A 20,787-nucleotide genomic window follows, 5' to 3' on the forward strand; every position below is an offset into this window, starting at 1 on the left:
CCCCCCCCCCCCCCAAATATGCAAGCTTGTAAATTAAAATTCCACGTTTAATTTCCATAGCAACATATAAAAACAGAGTCTGCACTGAGATTGTTTTGTTTTCCATATTATTGCTGTCATGTTAGTGGTGTCTTGATATATGCATGATAACATTAACCCTCTGTAATTACTCTTAATTTTGCACAGAGTTGTCCCAGAATTTACTGCATTGCTATATCTACAGCATGTTGGTATACATCTGGATTGTAATCTTCTATATCACTGCTCTACAGCCAAAATGCTTCTGAAATAAATGTAGTCAAACTTTACTAATTCTGGGTCACTGAGAATGAAAATGATGCTTGAAATTGTTGATTGGCTCTAGTTTTCAAGATATGCTGTTGGGTCAGTATATACAACCCTTGACTTGGGAATGGCTAGGATAAGTGAATTATAAAGGGAAGGGATCTCAATTTAAACCAGAAATGACTAAAATACATCTTTGACTGGATCTATGAATAAATCTATGACTGGGTTTGGACAGTACTTGCTTTTTAGGCAAAACAATGAATGATGCAATCTGAAGCTGGTATTACGTCATACATGATATGAATTGCATCATGTTATTCCTAGAAGTCATAGATGATGCAATCATAACGAAGCTTACATCACTCTGCTGAACAAATTGCCCTATATCAGCTCTAGAAATCATACAGTGTCGTGCTCTCTTATTTGTCAGTGTTTGATTTTGCAAAGGGACACATTTCTGTTTAGCCAAAGTGAGCAGAGATGCCTCATACTTGTGTGAACAGTGCAGATAACTTCTGCTATGTTTGTGGTGAAGTGACTTTTGCATCACAAAAGCGCAGTATAACCACTATGGTTAAGAAAGCCTATCACCTTTATTTTGGCTGCAAAATTGGAGATCAGGACAAGAGGTGGGCCCCACACATATGCTGCAACACTTGTGCAACAAATCTTCGCCAGTGGTTGAAGAGGAAAAGGAAATCTATGCCTTTTGCAGTGCCAATGATTTGGAGAGAGCCAACAGATCATACCAGCGATTGTTACTTCTGCATGGTGCCTCCAGTTGGGAAAGGTGTGTCAAAGAAGAAAAAGTGGACTGTGCATTATCCAAACATTCCATCAGCTATATGCCCAGTACCCCACGGAGAAGGACTGCCGGTTCCTGATGCATCAGAATCATTCTCTCTTGAGTCAGACGAGGAAGAGGATGAAACTTCTGGTCCTGAACCATCAATGTCACAGGACCCACATTTTCTCCCATCCTTCTCCTCTGAACCACACCTCATAACACAAGGTGAACTGAATGACCTTGTCAGGGATTTGGAACTACCCAAGAGTAAGGCAGAGCTGTTGGGCTTCAGACTACAGCAGTGGAATCTCCTGGCAGGTGATGTTAGGGTTTCCATGTTCCGTGACCGTCAAAAGGATCTTGTCCCATTCTTCTTCATGGAAGGTGATCTTGTAGCCTGCAACAACATCGATGATGTGATGGCAGCCCTCAACATCATTCACGATCCAGATGAGTGGAGACTGTTCATTGATTTATCGAAGACGAGTCTTAAAGCTGTTATACTACATAATGGCAATGTTTTGCCATCAATTCCAGTTGGTCATGCAGTCCATATGAAGGAAACCTATGACAACATGAAACAACTTTTGAGGTGCATAAACTATGACCAACATGAGTGGCAGCTTTGTGGCTATTTGAAGGTTGTTGCTCTCTTGCTTGGTCTGCAGACTGGCTACACAAAGTACTGCTGTTTTCTCTGTGAATGGGATAGTCGTGCAAGAGATTCCCACTACATCAAGAAAGATTGGCCACTCCGACAGTCATTGGAGCATGTTAAGTAAAGTGTTCAGCATCCACCACTTGTTGAATCAAGGAAGATTTTGTTACCACCCTTACACATCAAGCTGGGTCTGATGAAGAACTTTGTCAAGGCCATTGACAAAACACAAGCAGCTTTCAAGTACCTCCGTGGAAAATTTCCAAGGTTAAGTGAAGCTAAGATAAAGGAAGGTGTCTTTGTTGGTCCTCAGATTCGTGAACTTCTTCGAGATGATGCATTTGACCATGCACTGCGTGGCAAGGAAAAGACGGCATGGAAAGCCTTCCAGTTAGTGGCAATAAATTTTCTCAGAAACAACAAGGCAGACAACTACAGGTTGTTGGTGGAAAACCTCCTCAAGGCATACAAAAGCCTTGGTTGCAACATGTCACTAAAGATACATTTTTTGCACTCTCATCTAGATTTGTTTCCACCGCACTGCGGAGCAGTGAGCGATGAGCACGGCGAGCGATTTCACTAGGACATTGCAACAATGGAGAAACGCTATCAGGGCAAATGGAGCCCATCAGTGCTTGCAGACTATTGCTGGACAATGACAAGAGATGCTCCATTTAATGAATACAAGAGATAAGCCAAGAAGCGCCGAGTAGACACTGAATAGGAATAAACTATGTACATAATAGTTTTTTGCCTTTTGTTTCATAATAAATTTTATTTATATAACCCTTTTGCTGATTTTTAAAGTGTTACATAAACAGGACAGGTGAAATATTATCATGTAAAGCAACCATAAACACATGAAAAGACCTAGGTTTACAATTTATGATTAAAATTCTACTATCTACACAATATACATAGACATAAAATGTAAAAACTTAAATATCTTAGAAACAATAGCCAATCAGTTGTTTTCATTGTCATATTTGAATGCAGCACATCAAAATACATAATAAATAGCACATTTTATCTCTGAAGCAGACGTTTTCTCAAAAACTGTAGACCAGTGTATTTAGAGGAGATATACCTGGTATCCTAGCCGTATTTCATTCCAGGTAACTGATTTCTGTCTTCCTAATTTTTTTCCCCAAGATTTCAGTTGTATAAGGCATTCGTTTTGGTGTGGGTGTGTAGAGAACTCAGTATATAAAGGGTATATGACTTTGTTTTACAGTGCTCTGGGATCCTTTGAAAATTTCAAATCTTTATTATATATGCCTGTCTTGCCCATATTTGTGCATGAACTGGCATATACTGGTGTGGGTGTGTGTGTGTGTGTGCAGGTTGATGTGCATGTGATTACATATTGTAGGTCAGGGGTAGTCAATAGGTGGGCTGCAGACCAAATCCAGACCACCAGATGCTTTTGAACAGACCCCAAAATCTTTTTATTTACTTATCCTTGTGGTTATTTTTTTTATTATTTTCTGTGGAGTCTGGACCTTGACTATATCTTGCCCAAGAAATTGGACCTTGACCAAAAATAATTACCTACCCCTGTTGCAGGCCAACAGATGTCAGGGCCTTGCAAGTTGACTTCCCATTGAAGGAAAAATCAGTGATGCAGAGTTTAGGTATAATCTTAATGCAGCTTCTTCTATTTACACATATATACCAGTTCCAAAGCAGAGGTGCTCACAGACAACATATAGATAATCCTCTCTTTCAGGGATCTCAGCCCAACCACCAATTCCTACTTCCCAGGGAGCAACTCTGCCTCAAGAAGTTAATGAGATTAAGGCAGAGAGAGAACCCCCTTGCTTCTTACCATAGCTCCCCTGTGCAAAATAGTGCACCAGTAAATAAATAAATAAAATTTGCTTGCAAAAAAAAAAAAAAGAACTTGGGACTGGCAGCACCACCTGGTGATTCCTGCCCATAATAATATATAGTCACACATCGCTGATTTTTGTGCATTTGAGTCTCTCAGTTTCATTCAGTTAAGTCAGCTGGAGTCCTAAGAAGCACTTAATTATAACAACTCAGTTCTGGAAACTTCACTTGAAAGTTCTGATAGGCCAGGGGCGGGCAAACTTTTTGGCCTGAGGGCCACATCGGGTTTCGGAAATTGTATGGAGGGCCGGTTAGGGGAGGCTGTGCCTCCCTAAACAGCCAGGAATGGCCTGGCCCTGCTCTCTATCTGACCCCCACTGCTTCTCACCCCCTGATGCCCCCCCTCCCCCCGGACTCCTGCCCCATCCAACTCCCCCCATTCCCTGACGGCCCCCCCCGGACCCCTTCCCCATCCACCCCCCTGCTCCCTGTCCCCTGACAGCCCCTAGAACCCCCGCCTCTGACTACCCCCGTTGCCCCCATCCAACCCCTCCTCTCATTCCTGACTGCTCCCCCCCGGGACCCCTGCCCCATCCAACCACCCCTTCTCTTGTCTCCTGAACTGCCCCCAGAACTCCTGCCCCTGACTGCCCCCCACCATTGGCCCCCCCCCTTCCTGACTGTCCCCCCGGGACCGCTGCCCCCATTCAACCCCTGTTCCCCGCCCTCTGACTGCCCCAACCTCTATCCACACACACCCCTGCCCCCTAGCCACCACCCCGAACTCCCCTGCCTTCTATCAACCCCCGCTCCCTGCCCCCTTACTGCGCTGCCTGGAGCACCAGTTGCTGGCAGCACTACAGCCATGCTGCCCGGCTGGAGCCAGCCCTGCCGCCATGCAGCACAGAGCACTGGACTGCCCCAGGAGCTCGCAGCCCCGCCGCCCAGAGCATTTCGCCAGGGTGAACAACAGGGGAGGGGCCAGGGTCTAGCCTCCTAGGCCAGGAGCTCAGGGGCTGGGCAGGAGGGTCCCACAGGCCGGATGTGGCCCGCGGGCCATAGTTTGCCCACCTCTGTGATAGGTTGTGAAATAATGAAATTGTGATGTTTTGTCAATAGTTGTTTTCTAGTAAAATTAAGTAATACTGAAGATCAGTCTTGTAAATAACTGATTCTTACAGTGTGTCTTGGTTTGTTTGTTGCTATTTTAGATTGTGAGTTCCCTGCGACTACCTTGATACAAGTGTCTTCTGCAGTGTTGAGTACGTTGTTGGTGATGAAAAAATAAGTAACACGTATTTAAACATCATGGTTGTAGGTTAAATATTGTGGTTCTCTTGTAGAACCTTTGGGCTTAGAGCTCTGCCAGCCTGTTAATGTCTTGTGTGCTTATTGTATTAGATGTAATAGCCCAAAGTGAGTGCTGAAGTCTTCAGTTTTTTTATAGTAGTAGTGGTAGTTTTATAGTAGTAGTTCTTGCATAAGGCAACATTTCCTAGGATGTAATCTCTTCTCCATATGTATGTTTTGATTCATGTGTGGTTTCCTTTCAACTCCCCATCCCCACAGAAAACATCTTTGGTCTCTGTAATCCTGAGAAATTTCAGGCAAAAAAAACCCCAAACCCTTACTTATTTTAAAAATTATGTACCGAGAAAATTAGAAAAGGATGAGAAATAGGTTTTTGGCATGAAAGGCTTCATGCAGCCTCTACAACAGGTTCCCTACGTTGTACAGCATGAACTCTCTCTCTTGCTCCAGAAACTACTCAAACATAAAGATGATCAGTAAAACAAAAATAACTATTTTTTTTCCATATTCTGAGTGTGTGGACTGACAGGTCACTGTAGGAGGAGCTGGTGAAGTGATACTGAAAAGCAGTTTGGACCCAATGATCTCAAACCGCAAACAAAAAATAGCCATATTGTTCTGTGCTTTGTGTTCAGGATTGGGAGTTCTTTGCTGTCAGTGCAGGATGTGTCTGATGGAAACATCACCTACAAAATCGTGTATGTTTAAAAATATGTATTAGTCTTGGTGGCGAAACCTACAATGCCCAACAACATGTGCATACCACATTTCCTCTCTATTCTATTTAATGTTGGTTTTGTGTTATTGAGGTTGCAACATGCGATCTTTTTGCTACCCCTGCAGCATGTGATTATCACAGTATGATTTGTGCTCCAGTTACGCTCACATTTTTCTTTCTCTGCAATTTTTGCAGATGCATTATAGCAGGAGAAGTTGCCTTTGGTGTATGATGCTCTAAGGAGTTTTGAGTTGGTTTTTGTGTTTTTCTGCTGAATGAGAATGGAGAATTGAAATGACAGTAGATACTGAGAGCTTTTGCAACAGACATTCGCAGCTTTGAAAGCTCCCAATCTCTCACCTTTCTGCTTGCTAGATAGGACAAATAACCTAAACTACTTGGCCTGTTGGTTTTTATAACAGACATAAAAGATCCCTCTTATCTTTGTTTATTTGGATATGCTAATATTCATAAGTATACAAAGAGCTTTGACTCCTCTCATTGAGCTGGCATGGAAATGTTGCTTTGAAAATACAATCCAGAGGAAGTCATGCAGTTGGTATAAATTTGGCTCCATGTTGTTGAGTGGGAAGATACCATGCTGCCTAATGTTTGTTTTTTTTAATTCTTCCTTTGTTTTAAAACTTGCTGCCCCACATACCAGTCATCTCTTGTCAATACAAGGGCTTCTGACAAAGATCCTCCATAGAACAAGGATTAGTGTAACAGGATCCAAAAGGTCACAGACATAAGAGCTTGTCACACCCTGGTGTGGGAGGATACTTGTTTTCACTCCACTGTCTTGGAGCTAATTTATTTGGTTTATCTGGCATGAGAATAAGAGGGGGAGAGAAGTGAATATTCTTTAATGTGAATAGATTTTGGATGTAGGACATATGTTTATAGCAATGCCAACTCCAAATATTCAAAAATCATGAGTCAAACAACCTCCCTAAATTCATCAGGTTGGCTTAAAAATAATGAGAATTTAATAAATTCCTTTTATTGTTGGTTTCCTTTTATTTTAGGGTTACCATCCGTCCGTATTTCCCCGGACATGTCCGGCTTTTGCGTCTCTAAATAGCCGTCCGCGAGGAATTGGTAACAAGGTTAAAATGTCCAGGGTTTTTTTCTCCCTCCCTCCCTTCCATGCAGAGTGTGGCTGCTGATTGGGCGGCTAGGCCGATTGACCCACTCCCATTGGCCTCCAGCAGCCAGAGCCCTCCCCTGCTCCCCCCTCCCTCTCTCTGTAGTCCTGTGTAACACACAAACCGACCCACGTGGAGCCAGAATGGTAAGAGGAGTCCGGGGGGGGGGGCAGTCAGGGAGCGGGGGAGTGTTGGATGGGTCCCCAGCCTCCACCTGCCATCCCCCCTCTGCGCATCCCCCCCTCCGTGGGTCCCCCCTCCCTGTCTGCCTCTCCCTTGTCTGCGTGTACTGCCAGAGCCAGCAGCAACTGCTGTCTGCTGCCCCCGGGTCCTAGTGCCCCCATCCACTAATGGGAAGACAGGCTGCCCTTACCCTGCCCTTCCACCCTAGCCCTGAGCCTCTCCAACACCCCAAACCCCCCAGCCCCAGCCCTCATCCCCACACACCCTAATCCTCTGCTCCATCCCTGAGCCCCCTCCTGCATCATGAACCCCTCATCCCCAGACCCACAGCCCTCACCCCTGCATCCCCTCCTATCCCCAAACTCCCTCCCAATCCCCCTCCCTCTTCCCACACACCCCCTCCTGCCCTCAAACTTCCTCCCAAAGCCTGCACCCCCTCCCTTTGCACCGCCTCTCACCCCCAAACTCCATCCCAGAGCCTGCACCCCTCACCCCCTCCTGCACACCCACCCCTTACCCCAGCCCGGAGCCTGCACCCAGCACCCAAACTCTATCCCAGAACCTGCACCCCTCCTGCACCCTAATCCCCAGCCCAGGACCTGCACCCCAGACCTCCAACCCCCCTCCCAGAGCCTTAGGCAGGTGGGGTGGGGGGTTCTGGGCACCACCAAAATTTCTACAACCCTGCCACCCATGCGAGTGGATAAGGGTCAGGGCAGTCAGGGGACAGGTAGGGTCCTGGAGGGGGGGCAGTTAGGGTAGGGGGTTCTCAGCAGGGGGCAGTCAGGGGACAAGAAGCAGGGGGGTTGGAGTTCTGAGGGGAGCAGTCAGGGGGTGGGAAGTGGGAGGGAGTGGATGGGGCGGGGCGGGGCTAGGGCGGGGCTTCCCTCCCCCCCCAGTGTCCTCTTTTTTGTTTGTGGAAATATGGTAACCCTATTTTATTTGCCGTCTGGGTTTTGAGCCTTCTGGGTGCACATTTTCAGACTTTTCTCTGCAACCAGAAAGGCTAGGACCTTACTTTTTAAAAATCAAGCTGAGTTTCCCATGTGAGCTCTTGTCTGTAGAAGTTTGGGCTTTAAGTCAAACATCACACCTATTGTGAGATCTGGCATTACTGTGTATGTAGCCTATTTAGGAAGATACTTACATGAGATTTGATGATACACATGGGAAAGGAAATAAGTGAATCTTTAGAGTGAATATCAGTATTTTTAATTACTGTGAAGTCTTATTGGAACATGTATAAACTGAGTAAAGTAGTTTTGGGTCCTCACTGACCACCTCATTTTTGTCAACGCTGCTGGCTCTGTTGAGCTGGAGAGTTCTCCAAGTTTTCCATTGACAGAAATCCCCTTTATGCAAAATCTGTGAAGCAAAAAGCCAAAGGGCTTGAAAAAATTCAGCTAAGTCTCAAAGTTGGATATTTGGATATGCCGAGGACACCAACGGGTCACCCTTTTTGATAAACCGTATGGGCTAGTCCGATCTCCTGAAAATGGCAATTCTAGGAATTGCTGACAATTTCCTGGTGCATATAGTGTGTAGTCCTTCAATAATGAGGTTTGGTTTGGGGTTTTTTTGTTTTGCATTTTCCATTGCAAGGTATGAAGGACAGATATAACATACAGAACTTTGGTATAACCAGGTGCTGTTCTCCTGGACATAGAATATGTCCTCCAGCTCTTAGATAAACGAATACATAAAAAGGGGGAAGTATAGGAAGATGGCAGCTACCACGTAAATAGGGGCTTGTCGGGATTCAGATGACTATGAGCCTCAGAGGTCGGCTTGAGCTTTCTTTGATCGGAGAAAGTATGTAACTTGCTGGTGAGTGTATGTTACAGGGCCTTCTCTATGCCCAATGTGCAGAGGATATGAGTCTGTTACAGCCACAGCTAGAAAGCATTGGCTTGTTAGCTCAAGGCCCTCTCACCACAGGATAGTGGAAATCTTTTATACACCTCATATGCCATGGTAGTGATTGTCTCCATTAGTTAGGAATTCTTATTTTATTCTTCTTTCAATTCTACTGTTGTTTTAATAATAGTATGTATTAGTTTATTATTAACAGGCATTACATAGAAAATATGAGAAAATTGAGCAAAACAAAACCCCAAATCTGGCATTCAAGTTAAATGGTTTTAGTGGATACTTAACAGCAAAATACCATATTAATAGCGGCCGTAATGAGGCCTTGGATTGTAGGAGTTGTAGCCATAGTCATACTGGGGGTAATAAGACTGTCCTTGTCTGTGCTGTTGGTAGCTGTTAACCCAGCTTCTTTCTGGCCACTGATTAGATCTATTACCACCTTGCCAGTCATGCCTGTCCCCCAAGCAAAAACTCTTATAGTGCCTGATGTCTGCTAGGTGCTTTACACCAATAAAAAATGGCCTTTGCCCCAAAGACCTCACAAATGAAGGCTCGACAAGCAAAGCCTTGTACCATGTGGCTCTCTTGTGCCATAATGTATTCCCATTCTGGGCGTGAGCCTTGTACAGTATGTAGGCACACAGGCATCATGTTAATGGAGACCTTATACCAGGGGTAGGCAACCTATGGCACGTGTGCCAAAGGCGGCAGGTGAACTGATTTTCAGTGGCACTCACGCTGCCCGGGTCCTGGCCACCGATCCGGGGGGCTCTGCATTTTAATTTAATTTTAAATGAAGCTTCTTAAACATTTTAAAAACCTTATTTACTTTACATACAACAATAGTTTAGTTATATATTATACACTTATAGAAAGAGACCTTCTAAAAATCTTAAAATGTATTACTGGCACGCGAAACCTTAAATTAGAGTGAATAAATGAAGACTCAGCACACCACTTCTGAAAGGTTGCCGACCCCTGCCTTATACAAACCCAGATAGGAATATGGATATATGTAAATGTCAGTTGTTTTCAAAATCCAGACAAATAGTGCTTTCTTCTCAGGGGATTTAGCGGCTACCGTCTTGAATTCCACCCCACGCTAAAAATTTGGAGCATTTTGGTTTTAGAGTACTTTGAGATATGACTGTGACGTTGTGCAGTCTATATGGTTTTATAAAAATATAAGATAAAAATATAAGTGAATATAATGTAACTTGGATATGCTTCATGCAAAAGGTCTCTTGTAAGGTATCATTACAAAGCTCATAATCTACTGAGTGTGATCATCCTATTTGTAGAAATGTACCACTCTAGTATCTAAAACTAGAAATATAAAACATAACTCTGAGGGCCTATTGTAATTATGTAAAGTGTGGGCCATTAAGGATGGTTTGGAATCTTGATGACTCCCGTTGTCTGCAGATGGCCGTATTTACCTGTGAGTCTTCCTGTATATGTGTGTGCTGGCAAGTGAGTAATGAAGTCTTGCAGTGACATGTGATCATGTCACCTGAACTGGAATCCATCTTTAACCTGGTGCTTTTCCAGTGAGGGGGGATGGAAACCCAGAGGGACAAAGGGTTCCCGCCTTATGCAAAAGATATATAAAGGGGTGGAAGAGAACAGAGAGAGGGAGGAGCCATCATGAAGAATCCCCTAGCTACCACCTGAGCTGCAACAAGAGCTGTACCAGGGGAAAGAACTGTGCCCAGGCCTGGAAGGCGTCCAGTCTGAGAAAAAACTTACATAAGCATCTCTGAGGATGAGATTATCTGTATTCAGTTTGATTAGGCATAGATTTGCGCATTTTATTTTATTTTGCTTGGTGACTTACTTTGTTCTGTCTGTTACTACTTTGAACCACTTAAATCCTACTGTCTGTATTTAATAAAATCACTTTCTATTTAGTAATTCACTCAGAGTATGTATTAATACCTGGGGGAGCGAACAACTGTGCATATCTCTCTATCAGTGTTATAGAGGGCGAACAATTTATGAGTTTGCCCTGCATAAGCTTTATGCAGGGTAAAACGGATTTATTTGGGTTTAGACACCATTGGGAGTTGAGCATCTGAGTGCTAAAGACAAGCGCACTTCTGTAAGCTGTTTTCAGGTAACTTGCAGCTTTGGGACAGGAGATTCAGACCCTGGGTCTGTGTCTGGAGCCAGACGGGAGTGTCTGGCTTAGCAAGACAGGGTGCTGGAGTCCTGAGCTGGCAGGGAAAACAGAAGCAGGGGTAGTCTTTGCACATCTGGTGGCAGCTCCCAAGGGGGTTTCTGTGATCCAACCTGTCACAATGACAATAGGCATTATGGTATTAAATAATACTACTAAATGTCTCCCAAAACAGGACTGTAATTTGACCAGTGCAGGGGAACCCAAGAGATTAGCAGTTAGATGGGTTTCCTTCTCCAAGTTTTGCCGGCTAATGAAATCCTGCTCCTGCAGGGGTTGTGAGATTTCCTTTGGATATTTCTCAACACTCTATGTGCTTTTGTATTTTCAGTTGTAGCAATGTCACAGCCATACCTTGGTGTCAGTGTTTTCCTCCGTGTGCTGTTTTCCTGAACTACAGTGCCGCAAATGTCTCAATATTTGTTGCAACCACAGTAGCTACAGTTGTGCAAACTGTTTAATAAGTATCAGCAATGTCCATAGCAAGGCAGTCGGGCCACATTCATTAAGTGGGCAGATGCTGAAATCTAGCTATTCTAAAAGGATTGCTGGCTCTGTGTCCCCCTTTCCAGCAGTTGGAGTTGGGCCTGAGGCAAAGAGGTGAAATGCAGAACGAGATTCAAGTCTGCCCTGCGTTGGGGTTGGCGAGCCTTGATGTCCTAGTTCAACTTATTACATCTCTGGGCACAATTCATGAAGTTTTGGGGAACTGGATCTGGACTTTCAGTTGAGTTATTACCTCTACGCAATAAAATTAAATTAGGAGCCATATACAGATAATAGAGAATGAATTAAGTTGGTCTACTCTATTCGTCTCTTATCATTTCCTTGGTTTTTTGGCTTTCAAATAGTGTGATGAGAATGCATCTAGCAGTTAACATTATTTATTTACAATATTGTTTAATCTCCCCCCTTTTCAGCACTTACAGAATCCTGCAAACTTCCATAATGCAGCTACAGAGCTCCTGGATTGGTGTGGAGACCCGAGAGCTTTCCAGAGACCTTTTGAGCAGAGTCTGATGGGCTGTTTGACGGTACGTCAACTCTTTCTGTGATGGCATTTCTTCCTCTCTTTGTGCTGTCTGTCAAAGACTGGTAACGGAGTCTGCAGTTAGTCACTGTTTTTGTACAGCATGTGGCTCCTTAATCCTCACATACTAATATCTATATATTGCATAGCGATCAGGGTGACTAATCTTACTTAACGTGCAACTTAAGAAGGCAATAGGAAATTAATCATTTGGAGGGTAAAATCTTATATAGCTAGACTGCATCTCTCTATATACACTAACTGAGCCACTAATTAGAGGAGCCATCGAAATTTCAGACAAATCTCCCCTATTGCTTATTTTTGAGGAAGTGGGTGGAAGGGCACTCTTCTGAGGTAACCAGGGCTAGTCCATCAGCTGATGAGCACTCTAGAGAAATCCATTTCATTTGGCTTAGCCTGTTTCATATGATGACGTGGGTCAAATCCTGTCTTACTACTTGTGAGAGTGCTGTTGACTTTAATGGGACTGCCTGTGTGAGTCAAATGAGCGGTGATTGATCCTAGAGCAACTATCAAATGCAGAATGTAATTTCAGTGCCTACAACAGCAGCAATTTTTGTTCTGAATGGTGCCGCTTGCCTGGCAGATTTAGGATCCAGCCCAGAAATATTCACAGAGTCAAGTAAACACTGTGCGGTGGGGGTACTCAAAAGCTTTCTTGCTATTTTCCTAACATTACATAATAAAGATAAATTAAAACAAAAGCCAACAAAATAGCAAGAGAAACAAATAGATCACCTAGATAGCTTATGCCATCCTACAGCATAAGTGTTGACAGATGCTTGTTATCCAGGCAAAAATACACAAATTGGTTTCATACAGTTTGTAAAGAGCATACATATAGCAGTTACTAAGAGCCAGATTCAGCTGTAATACTTCAAATGTTAAGGAATGGCTCCATCTTAATGTGTTCAAGTGTATAGCATCTCTCAGAACTCTGTCAAGGTATGGAATGAATCTAGTGATCTATAAGAAATTGCATATCATCCTTCCAGGCAGGAAATATTTTTTGAGAGAATTATAAATGTTATTGGGCTCCACAGACTTCTGATGATGTTTAAACTGTAAGTTCTCTTCAGCAAATTCCCTGATTTCTCAAAATATACACATGATGTAATGTGGCCATAGTTATACTGTCCCTATATGTTTATGTTGTATCTGGCGATTGATAAACACTGTGTCTGAGTTTGGTGTTTGTGAAAAGGAGACAAATGAAAGACTGGCGCATTATGAACTCCTGTAGACTCCTGTGTCTGTGGGTTAACTATGCTCACCTGACCTCATGGCTGAAGATAGTTCAATAAGAGAGCAAGAAAGAAAAGGAATGCCCAGCTCACCCTGCTCTATTTCATTTGATTGATTCAACTCTGTGCAAGTGACAGAGAATCACCCATTTAGACTCCAAGATACCACTCATGGCTAGTTGCCTAGTTTTTTCCTGTCTGAATGATTTATTGTTATTTATTCATTTGTCTATTTTTTATTATTTGTATTGTCAGCACCTAAGAACCTTAGCCACGGACCAAGACCCCACTGTGCTAGGTGCTGTACAAGCACAGAATAAAAAGATGCTCCCTGCCCCAAATAACTTACAATGTAAACAAAGCCACACACATATAATATTATAGCTGAAGCCCCCAAAGGCTCCAGTTGGTATCAGGGCCTCCTTCTCCGAGTGCTAGTCCATACGTATATTTCACTGTGGGCATGCATGCATTCCATGTGGCAGAGATTTCTTGCAAGTAGTTCCATTGGTCCATACCTATGCCCCTGCTCTCCATGTGTTCGTCACCAAAGGTATAAAAGGGGGGCAGACCCTCCGCCTCTCCAGTTCCTTTATACCCCCTCCTGGCCTAGTAAAAATCCTCCAGTATCTGGAGCTTCTCCTTTCTCTTCTTCCTGTAAATATTCAAATTCTGTATTGGTCTTAGTTTTGGTGTGGTTAGTGTTTTGGTAGTTCCTACGTTAGTGTGTGTTAGAATTCCCACCCCAGGGAGCCCTCCTGGCTTTCCAGCAAGGGATTGATCCTGGGATTATGCCCTAGCTACTGAGCTTCAAAAACTGCATCTCCTGCCCCTGATCCTTTTTGGCCTGGATGGCCACCAGCTCTGCCTCTACTGCCTCAGAGAAGCTCAGATCTCCACTAAGTGCAGTATCTGCTGCTTTTTCCCCCACCAGAACACAGCAAGCATGAGAGCTTTGGTTTCAGAAGTGGAGCATGCAATAAGGTTTCAGTCAGACCCAAACCTGAGAGACCCTCTGTGCATTGGCCAGAGTTGGCAAGGATAGGAATGCAGAGGGAAGGAACTTTTGGCTGGGCCATCTCATTAGAATAAGGGGCACTCTCCCAGACTCCCTCCTCTAGGAGGAGAGATCCCTTCCCAGCCCCATCCAAGTGGGGTGTGCGCTCATACCCAAGCCATAAGGACTTAGGCACTCCTAAGTTGCATGATCGTGTTCAAAAGATTCCAAGGAGCAAGTCTCCTTCAGTACAAGTCTCTGCATCTACCTCGACACCAACTGCTGTACCACCTAAATAAAACACTGGGACCCGAAGGACTGGAAACTGTCGGTACCACTGAAAACTGTGATGTTGGTGACTCATTCACTGGTGGTACCATTACATTCCTGTAAGGGGCCACTGTCTATACCTACTCTAGTGGTATGAAGTGACAAGAGACAACCTTTCCAGATGATACCTCCTGGTCCCACAATCTCCCTTGTTATTGGGACCAGTCCGCACCAGGGAGATGCAAATGCCTGTGGGAGTGTGTAGCAGGGTGGCTACCTTACTCCTGCCTGAGGGGTTTAAAACAGTCCTGGCAGAGGGCTGGGGCAAAGGGAAAAGCTACTGGGCTGATTGGGGAAGTAGCCACAGCTGGGCCATGCCCCAATCAGGCTCCAGCTGGCCTGTATAAGAAGGCTGGGAACCAGGAGCTCAAGAGTCTCTCTCTGCCTTCAGAGAGAGAAGGGCCTGGCTGCAGGGAGCTAGACAGGGTACCTGAGTGGAGCAGGGCTGGGGAAAGGCTGAGGAGCTGGGGAGCTCCAGCCTGGATAGCCCCAGGCTGCGGCCTGGTAATAGGCCAAGGGGTACTCGGGGTAGCAGAGGGCAGCCCAGGGCTAGGCCAAGGCAGCAGGTCCAAACCCAACCTTGCCGATGATGAGTGGCCTATACTGCAGTCTGCCCCAGAGAGTGGGGGCTAGCTGGTGACTGGCAGTGGCCTTATCCTGAGGTGAGGTGGGGTTAGTGGGTGGGAGGGAGACCTAGCGTGTGTGGGTACTGCCAGGGGGCAGCACCCAGAGCAAGGGGCACTGGGGTCCTGGGAGGGACATGGGAGCCTGAGGAAGAGGACAAGGCGGATCACCGGCCTGCAGAGGGCACTCCAGGGGCTGGTGAGCTAATTCCCTGGACGACCAGCAGGAGGCGCCGCAGGGGTGAGTCCGGACCCTCTTACAGAGTGCAAGACTCTGGGAGAAGTCTGTCCCCTTGTGCCGTCCACGAGCAGCAGTTTCCTCTCCATGGATCTGTCAGCACCACTGATGGACCAGGATCTGACTTTTTCATCTTTGGGAGACAGATATACCAGTGGAACCAGCTTCTCCTCCACTCAGTGAATTCAGCCCGGACATGATCAAGACTTTCCTGGAACCAGCCTCGACCACAGAGACAGGAACTTCCTAATCTGGACAGGTGGTCCCATCACAACCCAACTTCGACTCCTCATACTGGCCTTATTGGTGCTCATGGCATCTTTACACACATTACCTAGAATCCATCTGTTCCTATAGGAAATGTTACTGCCCTTCTGCTCCAAGGGGACAGTCTGAATTCCCTGAGCCTATGGAAGATGAGCTGGATCCACTGGTAACATCGGTTCTGAGACGGGTTCCATCATTGTTGCTCTATGAGGCGATTGCTCCAGCCTTTTCTTTTCCCCTGGGTAATCATAGACCGTTTCAGGAGCTCCTAAGGAGAATGGTGCAAGAGCTCCACATTTCTTTAAAGGAAATCCAGGACCTTCAGCATAAACTCCTGGATATCCTGCAGCCCAGGCGCTCCAGTCGTGGTGCACTTCCAGTAAATTAAGCTATATGAGAACCAGCAGGGGCTGTGTTGCTGTGGCTTGAAGAGCACCGCAGGGCCAGATGGCATGAGCCCCCGGCTATGTAGCTGTGAATCATGGCCTGGCCTGGCCAGCTCTGTGCATCTCTCACACTGTTGTCATCATGATATTTATCCGAAAGGTGGCACACAATAGAGCACTGGAAAACTAAAAAACTCACTGGTATATATTGTTGCATGCAGAGCCATCCCTTAGGTAGGGGAAATTGGGGTGACTGCTCCGGGCCCTGTGCTTTGGGGGGGGGGGCACATGGGCCAGTGTGATTGGCCGGCATGTTTTCCCTGGGGTTACGCTTTAGAAGAATACATTTCAAAGGTTTATTGGACTATAAAGTGAGGGGAAGAGAACCCCTTAGATATTCTTCACCTGAGGAGCCAAAACCAAGCACTTTGGGCTCTGCGTTTGGATCCTGGCTAAGGACTGTGCCCCCATCCCCAAGAAGGCAGAGAAGCAATATTTAGTTGCAGCTAAGGAAGCAGAATTCTTGTTCACCCACCTTGCCCTGAACTCCTTACCGGTCCAGGCAGCCACTGAATGATCCAGGCAACAGCACCCAAGGGCCCCCCTGCAGATAGGGAGGCCAAGCATCTTCACCTTATGGGGTGGAAGGTGTTTACATATACCACCACTGCAGTGTCAAATCTCAGACTATCAGGCCCTTCATGCCAAATACAATTTCTTGAATTATTCTAAGTTCCTGGACTCCAGGAACACGTTGCCTCAGGACAAGACTCAGTATTCAGGCCCTTATTGATGAGGGCAAACTAGTGGCCAGAACCTCTTTACAAGCTGCAGTCGATGCAGCTGATATGGCATCAACTTCCACCGCAATCACAGTGAGAATATGTACGTTATTTTCAGTAACAAACCAAAACAAACCCACCTGTAAGGAGGGTAAGACCAAACAAGGGGTGTTTCAACACCAAAGGAGATTTTTTCAGAAAGTTATGAGCAACTGAAAACAAATTGTATATTGGACCGTCATAAGTAAGGCCCTACTTAATTTACAATATTTCCACCACAGTTTTTATTTTAATTAGCTCACTTTGCATAGTCCACAAAGTTGCATACATTTTGAGGTTTGCAACACACACTTCTTTCTTCATTAGTACAGTAGAACCCCATTTATCCGAGCTGATAGTGGGTGGGGCTTGTGCTGTCAGCTCCGGGTGGCTGGGGCTCCATTTATTACTTTCCATGATTTTCCATGTCTTGTCCACAACTCAGCCACAATTATTTGACAATCATACCGCAATTCAAGTAGGGCCTTAGTCATAAGCAAAATTAATATTAATTTAGCAACTGCATGCGCTATGATATTAAGAGCCAAAGCTGCTTATCTTTGGAAATGTTTATCAATTATTTTACCTTGTGGGGGATTATACTATGATTCCCCTTCTCCCCCCCCCCCCCCCCAAAAAGTGTAAAAGCCTATTCATTCCATTGCAGCAGGATTATTAATTCTTTATTTCTCCAATCCCTAAAATGACCTTTGAAAACAAATTACTTTGGAACTTCATTACTTTTGGGATATAAATTAAAAAGCACTTAGCCTCTGGCATCATTAGAACATTTGCATTACACGGGATTCCAAAGCAGCAAGCATGCTGATAAATGACCCAGGAATTTCTACAAAACGTTAGAAAGGTTTGCAGTATCGTCTCCTCCTTTTTCGTGTGTAAAGAAAAATTTATTTTCTTAATTTTTCATACAACACACAGACATGATTTTCTGCGCACACTGCCAAAAAAAAAAAAAAAGTTCAACATGAAACTACTCCTTCCAGCACATAAATGACATGAAAGAACAACTTACTAATGTAGAGTTTTGTGCTATAGGATAACACTCAGGATATACTAGGCAAGATCCCAATCCTAAAGTATTCAGAGAATGCGAACAAAGGGCAGGCTGTCTCTAAAATGAGCAGAGCATTCACAAACTGCAAAATTTAGAAATGTGAGTTGCAAGACCAGGTCTTCAACACAGACCTGTGTGCTGTTATGAAAAGCCTGTCCAATGTATTTGGCAGATCTTCATGAACAGCAGTTTTCTTCCCTAGGTAGTTCACTTTAAAACTAATATTTTTGCTGAAATAACAAATAAGAGTTGTACCCTTACATAAGACAGATTACTTCAAATCCCTCAAATTGTGGTTTTGATCCAAACAGTCATTCTTGGGAAATGGTAGGTTGGGGCTACACCCCAGTTTCCTGTGTACGGTCTTAGCTAGCTCTACTTAGCTTAATAACAAAAGCAATTATTTTCTCCTTCTGCCAGTCCCACTGAATCAATATAGCTGCAAAAGAACATGCTGCATATCATTCTGTGCGTCATCTGCAAAGTTGCCTGCTTTGATTGCGAAATCACTGTTGTTGATGTAAGAAACAGAAAGCCATCACAGCATGATTTTCAGATCCTAGATTGAGTTTGAAGTGCCAGCAGTTATGGAAATCTTGTTTTGACTGGTAAACTGCGTGAATCGGATACAGAGCATGTGTGGAACATCAAAACATAATTTTCACAGTATCACTTTTCTCCCAGTGACCACATTTTAAGCTAATGAATAGATTTGCCTTTGTGCGTTCCCTGCACTTGGCATTATTCAGGTTGAAATTGCTCCTGTAGGAGCCAGTGAGAATATACTGGAGATAACAGGTCTGGCTTTCTTATTTTAAGAATAAACTCAGAGTTTGTCAGAACTACTGAAACTTTGCCAGAAAAGAAAATGGACAGGTTTTATTAGACCCATAGTGAGCTAGATTTATCTTGTTAAAGACCCTTTCCTTTTAAATAAGACCCTTTAAGGGACACTTCCTTTAGGGGGATATAACCCTAGCCTACGAGCACTACCACCATGCAAAATAATGTCAAAAAACAGTAATCCTAGAACTGATTTTTATATCTGACCCATGAAAACTCCTGAAATGAGAGCTTAATGTACTTTTCAACAGAAACCCATTTAAACAGATAGAGAACATGCAAGGAGGTGGAGGTAAATCTTATATATATATTTTTTTCTTGCAAGTTACATACTCCAGAGAGAGATTACAGAAAACAGCTTGGAGGAAAAACGTAGAAACATACATAAAATGCAAACACATATTTGTGTTCTTCTAGTGAGAACCTGTGTGAGTCTTCTAATTTGCAAAGGAAAACGAGGTGCTGTGTGAGCTGCTTTTCCACCAGGGTTACTTTGCCAATCAGATTTGAGAATCTGTATTCTGAAGCCTGAATTCTGTCTATAAATGAAATTGTATCTGTCCTGTTAATATTCCTGAAGTTTTATTTGGATGTAGTATTCTTCTCTGTCTGTCACTAACTGTTGCATACGGTTGTAAAAAACTGATTAAAATAGCTGCCAGTTTGTAACCCAAAGTGGCTGCATTTCATAGCTAGGAGAAATATTTTCTAAATATAGCGGGTGTGAAATTTGTAAAGCAATTTGGAATTAAATCTGCTTTATAAAACTAAAGTTACATTATGTGAGTAATAATCTTTATGCTCTGTAAACATAAGAATATTCATTAGTATTATACATATTAGTATACTATATATGCAGCTGTACTTACTATCTTCCCAAACAATGGCAACCCCAAATAACCAAGTCCAGATTAGTGAGCCAGTGAATACCTTTGGAAGTGGCTTCATGAGATAACACAGACACATGATTGAAGCATCAGTGATTTATAGTATGGTCCATAGTTTGCGACTGGTGTCCACAGTTACGTTGTGTATTATCTCCTATTTTCCAGAGGTGGAAGAGATGAGACAGCATCTGCCATTCAATGTTCTGAAATGGTTCAAAGTGAGTCATTGTTTCTGGGGCAGGTTGAAGCCTGGAAGTTTTTTTGTGGGGTCAGCAATCAGGTGTTTGTTTGAGACATTAGCATTATCCCAGAATTCTCTCCAGTGTGCTTCAGGATTGAATGAGGCTGCCTGAAGAGTTTTAGCCCGATCCCAAATAGGTTTGTGAGATTTCAGGCATGTCTTTGGAAGGTTCTGGAGGTCCTCATGAATTGGTAAATTCTAGTTGGCCATGGTTTGATTGTATGCACCAGCTGTGTGGGTGGGTGGGTGGGTGCGCGTGCGTGTGTCCAGATTTTGGGTGGGGCTATATGTGCCAAAGTGGGCAGTCATTGAAGGAGTGTTGATTTTAATGTTCCAGTTATGATTTTCCTTGCGACATTAAACTACACCTCCAAAGATTTAGTATATGTGAGCTGGTGCGCAATGTTCGGCAATCAAGTATACCAGTGCTAGAGTCGCTGTTCTGTGTGTGTGTATGTGTGTGTGTGCGCGCGCATGCATCATCACCCCATTTTGTGTTTGCAAGTGTTTGGATGAACTAGTTCCTGCTTTTATTTTTTTCCATGTCTTTTCCAAATAAGGTTTAAAAGGCCAAGGTTACACCCAGGTACTTCAGATAGGTCTCCTTTCAGTCCTGCTGACTGTAAAAGGTGACACTGAGTGGTTCCTTATCAGCTTTGTTGTTTAAGTGAAAGGATATTACCAACATTTTGGAGGCATTAGGGTAGAGCTTCCAGTATTAAAAGTATGCCACCATTATCTTGATGTGCTGAAAGGATATCACCAATAGTGGCGAGGTCTTTGCCTTATACCACAAGAGCGATGTCG

At 44.1% G+C, this 20,787-nt stretch overlaps 1 protein-coding gene across 14 annotated transcripts in view; it reads left to right on the plus strand.

The window, feature by feature from the left end:
- ZMIZ1 (zinc finger MIZ-type containing 1) overlaps positions 1 to 20,787 on the plus strand; it is a 490,731-nt gene that overhangs the window by 291,318 nt on the left and 178,626 nt on the right. For all 14 annotated transcript variants that reach the window (XM_054033720.1, XM_054033719.1, XM_054033732.1 and 11 more), the window contains one exon: positions 11,898 to 12,011. In XM_054033720.1, coding sequence (XP_053889695.1) covers positions 11,898 to 12,011 — 114 coding nt within the window. The remainder of the gene's footprint in view (positions 1 to 11,897; positions 12,012 to 20,787) is intronic.

The sequence above is a fragment of the Malaclemys terrapin genome, chromosome 7 (genome assembly GCF_027887155.1).
Source record: "Malaclemys terrapin pileata isolate rMalTer1 chromosome 7, rMalTer1.hap1, whole genome shotgun sequence".
Lineage (NCBI taxonomy): Eukaryota > Metazoa > Chordata > Testudines > Emydidae > Malaclemys > Malaclemys terrapin.